Here is a 13,512-nt window from a genome sequence, read left to right as displayed (position 1 = left end):
ATGAGGGCACCGAGGCTGTTGGACCTCTTCCCCATTCCTATCATAATCGATCCAGAAACAGAGATTCCTCCGCCTCCGCTCGTGACTTTTCGTACCAGAGCTCCCTCAACGGAGCTCTCCCTTAGACCACCACAACCAGCTCGAGAGTTCTTTCGATTTTAATGTTTTATGTTTTTTTTTTTTTTTTCGGTGGCCGAGTGTGGCCAGAATATTAATGGGACATGTAATCTGAACAATTATTATTATTTATGTTTTTATATGTTTTTAATTTTTTTTTTTGTTTTTTTTTTTAATGGTCTGTAATACTTAACGATCAGAAATGATCGAACCCTGAACATCTTTATTATGCTTTTTATGTATTTTATTTTTATTATTATTATTTTTTTTTTGTTGGACTGTAATCCTTAACGATCATTACTGATCGATCACAACCCATGTTTTATTATGTTTTTTTTTTATTATTATTATAATTAAGAGAGTAAGACAATATATTTTCGGTGAATTTGGTTTAATTTCAATAAATGCACTCATATTAAATCTGCTCAGACTACACCTCTCTGCCTTACATGTTAATTATGCTCTTGTGTAGATTTTTTTTTTTTTTTTTTTTGTTTTTTTTTTTTTTGTTTTTTTTTTTTAACAAAAACTAAATAAATAAAAACATAACACATATTAACGAAACAAAAGACCTAATACAGAATTAAAATATAAAAGCGGATAAAACACATATGTCAAAAACAGCAAACAAAGAACATATTTACAAAACATACATTAACAAAATAACAAACTTGAAACAAAACACAAAAACTCTTTTTTTTTTTTTTTTTTTTTAAAAGATAATAATTCGTAAACTAAGAAATAAATACACATATCAGAATAAAGATTTGATACGCTTAAAACAAAATATTTTATCACAAAGTTTTTTTTTTTTTAAATTTAATTCATGCGCACAATTTAAAAAAAAATAATTTAAAATGAAATAAATACAACCATGAAAACACACTAGAAAAGCTAAGTAATATGTACATAATAAGGAGAAAGAGTGCTCCCTGGTCATGGTGGCAGTTGCCAATTCTGGGCCATCAGTGATATATCTTCCACCTCAGGATCCGGCGAAGATGTCTTCAGGAGCAGCTCGCCCAGTACTGCCCTCTTACTCAAATCAAGAGTTTTCTTGCTTCTTCTCCGAGCAAGTTGTTGTATCAATAAAATGAGGAGCCTTCTGTCCACCAGCAGTTGTTGAGTCTGAGACACCGGAGTAATACCTGTATTCTCATTTACTTTTGTAACCTGGTCATCAAACTCATAATCAATAACATCTGTTATGAATTCAGAATCTGTTTGTAACACATAATCAATTTCAATACAAATCGGGCAAGAACCAGATTCACAATCACATTCACAATTCTCAGAAAACTGAGTCAGATCGAAATTTTGTTCTAACTCTATCATGTTATGCGATTGCAAAATTCCTGTCTCAAAATCAATATTGACATATGCATTATTAACAAAATCCACATTCAGTTTAAAGCTATTATCAATGGAAATTTCATCACTGTAATCATGTTCATTCAACACAACATTTATATCAATGGTTTCAAAAACTAATACTGAATCAAAAACTTCAGAATTGTCAATCAAATCTGTATCAGTTTCAGAATAAACATGTTTTTGCTTAGTAGAAATTTTCTCATGAATTTCCAATTCATCAACTGCACATTCAAGTTGAGGTACATTTACCTCCACGGTGGAAGATAAAAATGGTCTACCTGGCTCCATAGTACTGCTTATTCTTGCCTGGTCCTCAAAAACTTCAGCATTCTCCTCAGGTGCAAGAGTGACCATCTGCCTGATCTGATTACTCAGATTCTGCATGGCAGCTTGAGTTTCCTGCTGGATCTTCATGCTCTCTTGCTTGAACTTGAGATTCTGCATGGTCATCTGCTCTAATAACTCCTTCAATGTAGGTTCAGAAGTTGAAGGTTGAGGAGTTATTTGAAAGGGAGCATCATAAAATTGCATATGCTGTTGTTGCTGTTTTTGTAGCCTGTTGTAGATGTTCGTAGAATAAGCTTGAGGCGCATCAGAGGCAACAGGGTGCTGCAAAGAAGGACATGCATCTGTATAGTGGTTATTGGAAAGACAAATAGCACATAGTCGTGCAACAGACGCAGATGGAGATGTAGATCTCCTGTTGGTAGTCAATTGTGTCACCAACTTCTCAAGAGAGTCAATCTTATCGTCCAACTTGCTTTCAAAATCTGATATAGACTGGGCAACATCATCATGTACGCCCCTCACCAGAGGATGCGCAATATTGTTCTCATTACAAAAATCAGCAGAATAATTAAAGTACCATGCAGAAGGAGATTCATAATTAGAGGTATTGGCAGAATAAACACTGTTCACAAAATTAAAATAGGTAGACATCTAAAAAGAAAAATTCAAAATAAAACACAAATTTTTTTTAATTAACAGATAAAATACATATGACACGCATACAGAAAATAGAACATCACATCACAATACAAAATAAAACACAACACAATTAAACATGCTTCAGACACAAACAAGACAAAACAAATATTACAACCACGTAATAAAACAAAAACAGTAAAAATCTAAAACAAGAACCTGGACTGAAGTGACAACGCCGCCAAAATTTGCTGAAGATCTCGTTGTCGCCTACAAAAATATACAAGACAAAACACACAAAACAAACATATTAACATAACAAAACTTTATACAACAAAAATCTAAAACCAAACCTCCATTGATCCCCGGCAACGGCGCCAAAATTTGGTACGACTGTCGCGGTCATACAAATTTGATACACGAAATTAATGCAGTATAGTCTAGGATTTGACTCCTAGGTCGTCTCTCGAGGACCAATTTATGGTTCAGTTTCAGATCAAACACGTAGTGGGGGGGGGGGGTTTGTAAAAGTTTTTGGATGCAGAAAAATAAAATTTAAATTAAAAGTGAAAATTTAAATATAAAGCTGAACGTAAATTAACTAGTGCAGTAAAAAAAATAAAGCTGAGAACCATCAATCACAATTTGAAAACATAAATTGAAAATGAAATATTTTGGCATAATTAAAATTTGCAACTTGAAAACCGATCAGGAAATTGGGTGAATTAAATGAGCAAAAATGATATTTGCAGTGAATTGGAAAATGACAGAGATTGGATTCAAGATTTAAACATTCAATGGAATTGTAAACAAAAGGTAATTTGCAGATGAAAATCAACAACATCAACTAAGAAACAGAGTCCAAAAATTCTTCACTGAAATAAAACCAAATTCATTACTGGACATCACTGGAAACAAAACCCCTAAACCTCCCAAGGGGAGGGGGAAAATGAACTTCAGAACAGAAACGTAAATGGTACTTCCTAATCTACTCCTAAAATCTGATGCCTTGCTTCTCTGCTGCTGGTCCAATTTATAGCCAAACCTCAGAATTGTGCTGTTACTGCTGCTGCCTCCCCGTGACCTCTTAATTTCATGATTTTGTTTGGCAGCCCTTGAATTCTTAATCAAACATTCACCAATCCCTTTATATGAAAATGGGTGGGGCTCTCTCCTAATTGCTTGTCCGTGACCGTTCCATTCTCTTTATTCTCTCCATTCCCCAATTGCTCCAAAATGAAAGAAAAACTCATCCAAATGCACATCATGGACGTAACAAAAGGAAGAAAAGGGGCCCTCCATACTCATCAGCACTTCCTCTTTTACGTGTGCCAACTCTTCTTCTCATGTGGCATCCGTGGGGTCTTCACTTCTTGCTGGAACGTCCATGTTGCTTCTGTATTATGGATGGTGTTGTTGCTGTATTCTCTCCAAGCACACACCTAAATGGAATCCCGTGAGCTTCTCTCATCTTTCCACTTCTCCAAACTGAACCAGTTGTTGCACTCAAAAGCTGCTGCCCACTCTGGATGTTCACGTCTTTGCTGGATGCTTCTTCTTTTTCTTCATCAATCACCATGTGCTTTGCTTTTCTTCCAGCAAAAATTAAATGCCCACCGTGGAGAGCTCTCCTCTGGACGTGGCAGCTTGTTCTTTCCGAGTGTACCCTTAAACCTTCCATTTCCGTGCTCTCTTCCCAGCCGTGACCAGCTGCTGTTGGTGAATCACCGTGTGCACTCCAGCTCCTGGAATCAGCCGTGAATGAAGCTCTCAATGGATGCATGTTGTTTCTGTTTGAAGCTTCTTAACTTCTCCAAATGTGCTGGATGTTGAAGCTGGACCGTGTTGAAGATGGCTACTGGGATAAGATGATTCTCGTTGGCAGCTTCCACACTTCCCAGCTCTCGGTGGTTGTTCAAAGCTGGATGTTCTTCTTCTCCAATCAGCCGTAGCCTCCATGCTTCCAAGCTGCTGTCCATGTTCTTGCTTCTACTGCTGGACATGACTGGTGCGTCTACCGTGAAGTGCCATGCCTCTAGATCAACTTCCATGAATCACCATGCTGCTGCCAACGTGCTGTACGTTGCTTGCTGGACATGCTCCAAGCTGAGGCACCTTGTATCTTTTTTCAGCCGTAACAAGTTCTTCACCTTCTCTTTGCTAGCGTGGAAGTCCAGCCCTTTCATGTGTACCACTTCAAGCTAGAATAAAATATTCTTTTGTGGCCAACATCTTTTCTCTCATCTCCAAACGTGAACTTCTTTCCTTCATCGTGACCCCTAATGTCATCCTTTATGCTCTTATAATAATATTTCCTTTCTTAGTGGCAGCCCTATGCATTCTACATTTTGAATTGGACCGCATGAATTTTGCCAAGCCCTCACTAAATGCATTTCAATAAAACCGTGAGTGGTGGCCCCATGATTTCCCTTTCTCTTTTAGCAATATTCTTCAAGCAATTGGACATGCAAAACTGAGCAAGGGATCCCATGTGTCCAATTATTGAATTGAGAAATCAGTAAGTGAGCTCCTTGTTCCGTGAGTTTCTTTTCCAAATCTAAGATCCACAATTAAATGCTTAAAGAAACCTGCACAAGTCGTGACCAACTTCAATAGAATTCAACATTTATTTTTTTATTTGCTTTCACTAAACCGTGAATGGGTGTGTGGAGTGTATATTTCCCAAACCAATTTTACTTCTTAAAAATTCTAAGAAGTGAGATATTTCCAAATGTCCCAAAATATAATTCCAAAATTTTATCTGCAATTGATAATGTAAATAATTACTTTCAAACAATTCAAATTAATTAAAATAAGAATTTCTGATTAAATTGAGCGTAATTAGCAAAAACAGAAAAATACTGGACAAATAAGCACAATTCCCCGATTAATTTTAGCACAATAAACTAACTGAAGTGAAGAAAATAATGATTCATCACCAATTTTCAAAAAAAAAAAAACAAGAAAAAACAAACAAAAAGAAAACAAACAAAAAAAAAACAACAAAAAATCTGCTTTTCAACTAGTATCATCATTTTCATTCTATATTACTTTTCTTCATGCATAAAACCAAAAATACGCAAAAGTTGAGTCAATTATTTTCGATGCAAATCATCCATTTTATGAGATTTCAAAAAATGTAATGGATGTCATAATCTCCTGAAGTCAAATGTTTGAGTCACATATTCTTAAGAGATATCTGTGTGTGCATTGCTTGAAAACATCATCCTTCGACCTTCGCCTAACCATAGATTGACCCAATCATGTTCTTGAGCCCAAATAATAAAACACAAAGTTTTACACTGGGGCAGATTTTCCATTACATCCACTGGCTTTCATTAGGGAGATCTTGGAATCCGTTATAAAAAAAAAAGAAAAATGACTCTTATTGAGATCATTTAGTCTTGTCTCCTAATTAATCTTTTGAAAATAAAACAACCAAAATTTGAAATGACGTGTGGCCATTTTTCTTCATCCAAAAAACAAAAATATATCCTTTGATACCAAATTTGAGCCAATAAGAAATTTCTTTTCAAATTTTACCCAAACAAGAGTTACCATCACAATAAAAGTCGACTCAAATTGCAGAAAAAAAAACACACTTAGTGATCAAATGAAGAGAATTCCTCAAAAGTGAAGCAAAATGGAAAAATCACAAAGTGATGGCAAACAAAGATTGAAATTTGAGAAAGGGCAAAATAGTCGAAATAGATTTGACAAATAGCTGATACAAAGTGTAGATGGTAACTCTTGTTTCAAATAACCCAAAAACATGTATTTGAGCCTTTATATCTTTTCTTTCAACACCCTTTAGCCCAAGCCACATTACAAGCCTAATAAAAGTCCACACAGATTGAACAATGGTTGTTTAATTTTTCATGAAGCTTATTTTTGAGACAAGGCAAAAATGACCAACAATGCAGTTGTAAAAAAAAATGATGATGAAAAATGAATGTCCTTGGAGCAAGGGAAAATCAAGCCAATTGGGGCAATCTTTTCAAGCCAATCCTTTCCATATCCATCACAAATTCCTGAACACATATAAATCCCATTCAAACCCTTCCCTCGAGTCCCAAACTTGGGGCAACTTTGTAAGCTTTTCATAACCTTTTCACCCGTTCTCCAAAACTAAGGCCACTTTCAGAGTTTCATATGTTTTGGCCCATTCAAAATATTGGGCAACTTTGTTAATCTCAAATTTGTTCGAAGTTCGTACCAAGACCAGGGCATCCCTTGTTGGGCCTCTCAGATTTGTCCGCACTGAAATTCATAAATCCACCCTCAAAACAGGGGCAGACACTTTGGGGCTTTGTATGATTTTGAGTCCATCTTACCATTTGCAAACCCAAAGTGGGGGCAACCTCTTTTTGAACCTCGCTTAATTGACTCTTACCCAAAACTAGGGACAACTCTGTGAGTGTCATGTGTTTTGGCCCATTCAAAATATCGGGAAAATTTGTTAATCTTTCATCTGTATATTCGAAGTTCGTACAAAGACTAGGGCATCCCTTGTTGGGCCTCGCATGATTTTGGTTCGCCCCGAACTTCAAAAATCCATCACCACCAAAATTGGGGCAATTTGTAAATCTCACACTCCCTGATTCCCTCATAATTCACAGATACAGTTGTCCATACCTATCTTTTTACCATGCCCTCAAACTGGAGCAGCTTCTGAGTATCTACTACCTTACATTGGCATTTGTAACTGTTTTAAAAAGTAAGAGGCCCAAGTAGCCAACCCGGTACTCTCCAAATGCCTCCACACATTTGTCCCAACCCTTGATATCAAGCATGTACGCACTAACATTTCGTCAAGAAATTTCTAGCACAGAAGCTTCATTTTGAACATTTGACTTCAAAATTTGACATCCTTTGCATAAAAGGAAAATGAAAGTCTAAATCTTCATAAATTTGATGATTTCAAAGAAAACAAATTGACACAATCTTCCAGTAAAACAAAAACAAAAAAATCACAAGTCAACATCATGTACATATTTTCATAAACTTTGAATTTATTTTCATGAATGTTCATCAAATCTTCTTCCTTCAAAAAGACCAAAAAAAAAAAAAAATCATCAACATACAACAAAGTTTTCTCCTCAAATTTCAAATTTACATCCACCATATCTCTCTTCCATATCGAGATTTCAAATCCTTGTACAAAAATGCAACACTTTGTTTATTGATTTCAAAACTTTCAAAAAAAAAAAAAATCATCAGAGTCAACATCATGTACATATTTTCAAAAACTTTGAATTTGTTTTCGTAAATATTTATCAAATCTTCTTCCTTCAAAAAGACAAAAAAAAAATCAACATGCATCAAAGCTTTCTCCTGCAATTTCCAAATTTACATCAACCATGCTTCTCATTTCAAAAAATAAAAATGGACACTCATTCCTATCTCAAGAAAAAAAAATAAAAAAAATCAACATCTCAAAATTTCAAAACAAAATCCAAATTTCAAATTCAAAACAATCAAACAATTTTACTTTCTGCTATTGGTATCTCGGCCCTCTGCAAGGCAATGGTCGAGCCCAATTTTACTTTCTGCTATTGGTATCTCGGCCCTCTGCAAGGCAATGGTCGAGCCCAATTTTACTTTCTGCCATTGGTATCTCGGCCCTCTACAAGGCAATGGTCGAGCCCAATTTTACTTTCTGTCATTGGTATCTCGGCCCTCTGCAAGGCAATGGTCGAGCCCAATTTTACTTTCTGCTATTGGTATCTCGGCCCTCTGCAAGGCAATGGTCGAGCCCAATTTTACTTTCTGCCATTGGTATCTCGGCCCTCTGCAAGGCAATGGTCGAGCCTAATTTTACTTTCTGCTATTGGTATCTCGTCCCTCTACAAGGCAATGGTCGAGCCCAATTTTACTTTCTGCCATTGGTATCTCGGCCCTCTGCAAGGCAATGGTCGAGCCCAATTTTACTTTCTGCCATTGGTATCTCGGCCCTCTGCAAGGCAATGGTCGAGCCCAATTTTACTTTCTGTTATTGGTATCTCGGCCCTCTGCAAGGCAATGGTCGAGCCCAATTTTACTTTCTGTCATTGGCATCTCGGCCCTCTGCAAGGCAATGGTCGAGCCCAGCAATCAAACTCATCATTCACTTCCATAGGGTTGGTACACCCTCCACGAGGTTTCTACACCTCATCAACTTCATCCATAGGGTTGTTACACCCTCCACAATGTCTACGCACCTCAATTTTGTTAGCCTTGTTCATATTTGTTTTAAATTCTCCTGTTGTTCATTGTCCATTTTGAAATCCAGACGAAATTAGTGTTTCTTTCTTTACTTAGCTTTTACTCCAATAATACGAAAATTCAAAATTTTCATATTATTGAGCAATATCTAAGTAAAGAGGGGCAGCTGTCAACACCCAATTTCGTCCAGATTGACCAATAGATTTTTTTATTGTCATCATGAGTGTCAAATAAAAATAACAAAAAAAAAAGTAAAAAAAAATAATAAAAATTAAAAATGAAAATAAAAAAATAAAAGAGCGTTCGTCCTCTGACGCTCGGCTTCGTCATCTGCTCTGTGCGACCGCTCGTCCTTTGCCTTGTTTGCATGTTCGGCCATTCCGTCCTTTAGGACGTTCGTCCTCATCTTCAGCCGTTCGTCTTTTACGCTGCCGGACCGTCCGTCCTCTACACATCTACCGTTCGTCCTTAAACGTGCGTATATCTCTCCATATCTCAATAGAAAATGATACTTGAACAACCTGTTTTGACAACATTTAGACACTGGACGCGTGTCTAAATGTGACTGGTGCACGTGGAATTGTTTTTTAAAATGAAAGAATGACGTGGCAATGAGAGAATTGGGGGCAGATTCAAATTGTAGGGTTATTTCGAAAATTTCAGATTGAAATGTTTTCAGAGAGAGAAGGTGGAGAACATTTCACGGAGCACCGAACGCTCGGTCTCAATGACGGTTGTCTTCAGCGTTCGTACTAGTGCTTATTTTCTTCCAGCGTTCGGTTCTGAACGCTCGTCCTATGCCTTGTGCGACCGCTCGCCCAATTCGTTCCCCCTCATCTACCGCTCGTCCATCATTCCCACTTTCTAACGCTCGTCCATGATTTTTCCTTTCTACCGCTCGTCCTGACTCTCTTACTCGTCTACCGCTCGTCCATCACCTCCCCTTTCTACCGCTCGTCCTAATATCTCCCCTTTCTACCGCTCGTCCAACTCACTTGCCCTTTCTACCGCTCGTCCAGCTTACCCCTCAGACACCGCTCGTCCAGCTCTTCCACTTTCTGCCGCTCGTCCAACTCACTTGCCCTTTCTACCGCTCGTCCTGACTCTTCTACTCATCTACCGCTCGTCCATCATTCCCACCGCTCGTCCATCATTCCCACCGCTCGTCTTAATCACCGGTCGCTCCTGGCCCCTGTAATGATTCGCATAATCTTCCAACGGTCCACTTCTACCTTCCCCCACTTCACCAACCCTCTAATTATTCCCCACCAATTATTCCCAGAATCTGTCACCAACCCAATAATTTTTGCATCCTCCAATTAAAGCTGCCGACAGACGAACTCCAATCAGAGCTGCCGACAATTCTCAATCTTCTGCCAATTTAAGGGCATGGCACTGGCTCCCTCTGGGGGGGGGCATGAGAATCCCTCCGACCATTCTCCATCACAACCCAGATCCATCTCTTCATCCCTACGCCTCACGATCAGTACCTTTTCTTCTTCACTTTCATTCATTCATCAAACACCTCAAGGCCACTGCCAAACTTCAAACTCTATCACCTCCAGCATCATCATTTCCAACACTACTATAAACACCTCACGACCAACCCATCATTTTCATCCCTTACCTTCTTCATTCTCAACACCCTATACCACGGCGTGACCAATAACCCGTATCCCTCTCACGCGCAACAAAAAATCTCATTTCCTTCAGCACACTCCAACCCTAAGAACCCCTTGATCATCCACAACCCATACGATTAACTGCAAAATCCAGTTCCTCCCCAGCAAGCTACCATGCAATTCAGCCTCTGACCACCATGAACCACATCAAACCTGCAAGAAATGTAACAGACAACCCAACCCATTCCCAAATCACCACCTACAGCTACATAGAAACCCATTCCTTCATCGCAACCACCTCCAGACCCATCTTGAGTCCTAGATTAAGATAACAGTGTGAAGCGGAGAAGAGAAGGAGGGGAGAAGCTCGGCGCGGCAACGGGTGGCGTCCTGGTTTGCCGGTGTCGGAGAGAGAAGACCAAGAAAGCTGTGGTGCGGTGGCTGGCTCGAGGAAGTGGTGGCGCGGAGACTGAACGAGGGTAATGGTGCGGTGGCCGGTTTGGGCGTGGTGGCAGGTTCGGTAGCACACAGGGAATGCACCCTTTGGTTCGAATTCCTAGCAGAGGGAGAAGCGAGATTTGGGTCTGGGGAGATGAAAAATGAGAATGAAATGAGGGAGACCCGTCTCCTAAGAGTTGAAGAATAATACGGCCTTGGACCCTTTTCTTTTTCTGACCCAACTCTCACTAATAAAACAAAAAAAAAAACAAATAAAATAAAATAAAATAAAAATCATTTCTCCTTCACACACCCCGTTTCTCACTTGTACTCCCCTTCAATTTGGGCTTAGGTCTTTTCTGCCAAAAAAAAAATGAAGAAGGAGAAGAATTGGACCGAACACACATTTCAGGATGCACTTCCGTTTTCATATTTACACTTGGACAGATACAAAGTTGAAGAAAGCGGATTTGGACCGAAATTGAGGAACCTCAGTTTTATTATGCACGCACCTCTGGTTTTTATCTCTGTACCCTTTTGTCTCTTTGGCTTTTATTTTTATGTTTTTATTGCATATAACCCCTTTGTATAGTAACTCCCATCCCTTTGTTTTATTTATATCTATTAGATTAATTTGTTTCGTTTTGCATAAAAATTACAAAAAAAATAATAATAATAAAAAACATATAAAACTTTAAAAAACATTTAATGATATAAATATCGGTATCAGTACTCGTGCGATCGTACGCATCAGCCTAGTACTTATTGCCCAAATATAAAATAAATAAAAAGCCGTGTGAGTGCTCGTGCGATCGTACGCATCAGCCTAGTACTCATTACACAAAACAATAAGAGGAAAAAGCCGTGTGAGTGCTCGTGCGATCGTACGCATCAGCCTAGTGCTCATTACGCAAAAAATCTAAATATTACATCAAAAAATACCAAAAAAATATAAAAATCTTCAAAAACTAAAAACATCCACATTTTCAAACAACAAACAATTTCTCAGCTAGAACTACGTGATCCTTGATTCTCCATCAAAAATGGAGATACGTAGGAGCAAGGCTAGTCCTTGTCAGGTTCACTCTCCCAAAAATCCAAATTTATCCATAACAAATTCTTAAACAATTTTCCAAACAAATTTCTCAAGCAGTTTCTAAACGAACTACGGAACCCTGATTTCTCATTCTGAATGAGAATACGTAGGAGCAAGGTCAATCCTTGTCGGGCCCAAAAAGCTAAAAAATATTGTTTGTTTCATTAGAGTTTTATTTTAAGGGAAAGTTAAACATTTTAAAAACCACATCATATTCGCGTATTTAGTTAAAGGTACTGCTTTAGGGCAGGCGTTGTAGGGTGCTAATACCTTCCCTACACGTAACCGACTCCCGAACCAAGAATCTGGTTTTAATAGACCATGCCTTATCATTTTATGGTTTTTCCGTAGTTTTCCAGAATAAACTATGGTGGCGACTCCAATCTCTTTTTCAAAACCCTTTGTTTCGTTATTTTTTCGGATCGTCGTCCCGTCGCGATTCCGGTTGCGACAGTTATCCAACCAAACAAACCTGCATAAAATATTCACAGCACATATAGACCTGCATAACATTTTCAAACCACAGACAGACCTCCATAATATGCATCCCAAAATCATCCAATCATTGATGACAAAAACAACTTTATAACATCATTTGTATTCTTCAAATTTAAGAACTTCTATTTATAAATGAAACACGAAACATAAAACAATATCATCTAGACATGAAACATAATGTTCTAACATCCAAATGTTCTAACAACTATGTTCAATAACAAAATAAAACTAATAATCTATATAGTCATCATCAGAATGATCTTCATCATCCTGCTACTTTGTAGATGACTGGACTGGTGTGGGCTAGATTGATGTGAGTTGGACTGATGTGGGCTACTGAGGGACGGTGGGTGACAGGGAGGGTCGTGGCTAGGTCGGAGGGATGGTGGAATGAATGTCTGAAGCATCAGGAAACGCTCTCATGACTAGGGACTTGAAGTTTGTAAACTCGTTTCTCAAGTCACTATATTCTTCTCTCAAATCACGATTTTCCTGGTCACGTTGTTGTAGTAGTTGTGTCAAGCGCTCAATGGCTTTGTCAATAGTAGTGGTGGAAGAAGAAGGTTGGTGCTTCAGAGTACCTCCTCTTGAATTTTCTTTATCAAAAGGAGGGGCCAACATGTTTATTTATCAAATCGTTGCATGGCTATTAGCTTTTAGAAAGATCAATCAGGAGCAAAATAAAGCAAGGGAAACAGAATAAGACATCATTTACCTACCTAGAAATGATGAAGTCTTCGACACTTGAGTGTAGCCCTTCAACAATGAGACTTTTGCAACCAGCTTTAACCCATTGTGTTCGAAGCTTCCAAATGTTTTGTGCCCCTGATCGAAACCCCAAAACCTTGTACAATAATAAACAATTTTAATTAGCAAAACACAACAACAACAACAAAAGATTATTCATCAAACACTCTGTTACCAAGAATAGGGGCTCAACTTAAAAGCATTTAAAAATAAATCTGTTGCACCAACTAAAACATAATCTAACTTAAATTGGTTGGGACAAAGTAAAACCAATGATCAATTTCCTCTCCCAATCAACTATGTGCCTATTAACGACAATCATCATCATGCATCATATTTAATCAACTGGTCTTATCCATCCACAAGCCTAATTACTCCAAACAGATCACCTCGTGCACAACTATGCCACCACAACAGATATATATATATATATATATATATATATATATATATATATATATACACACACACACACACACATACACACACACC

The 13,512-nt window shown here is 38.0% G+C and overlaps 1 protein-coding gene across 1 annotated transcript; it reads right to left on the bottom strand.

Moving 5' to 3' along the window:
• Positions 1-1,064: 1,064 nt before the first annotated feature.
• On the bottom strand, positions 1,065-4,096 carry LOC128195811 (uncharacterized). The gene is made up of 3 exons (XM_052874491.1): positions 3,858-4,096; positions 1,770-2,401; positions 1,065-1,290 (listed from the first exon to the last, which is right to left on the bottom strand). Exons 1-3 carry the CDS (start codon positions 4,094-4,096, stop codon positions 1,274-1,276), a joined length of 888 nt encoding a protein of 295 aa, XP_052730451.1. The 3' UTR covers positions 1,065-1,273.
• Between the last annotated feature and the right edge of the window lie 9,416 nt (positions 4,097-13,512).

This window comes from Vigna angularis, chromosome 3 (assembly GCF_016808095.1).
Source record: "Vigna angularis cultivar LongXiaoDou No.4 chromosome 3, ASM1680809v1, whole genome shotgun sequence".
Taxonomy (NCBI): domain Eukaryota; kingdom Viridiplantae; phylum Streptophyta; class Magnoliopsida; order Fabales; family Fabaceae; genus Vigna; species Vigna angularis.
Note: the sequence above shows the minus strand (reverse complement) of the source record. Positions and strands in the feature narration are given on the sequence as shown.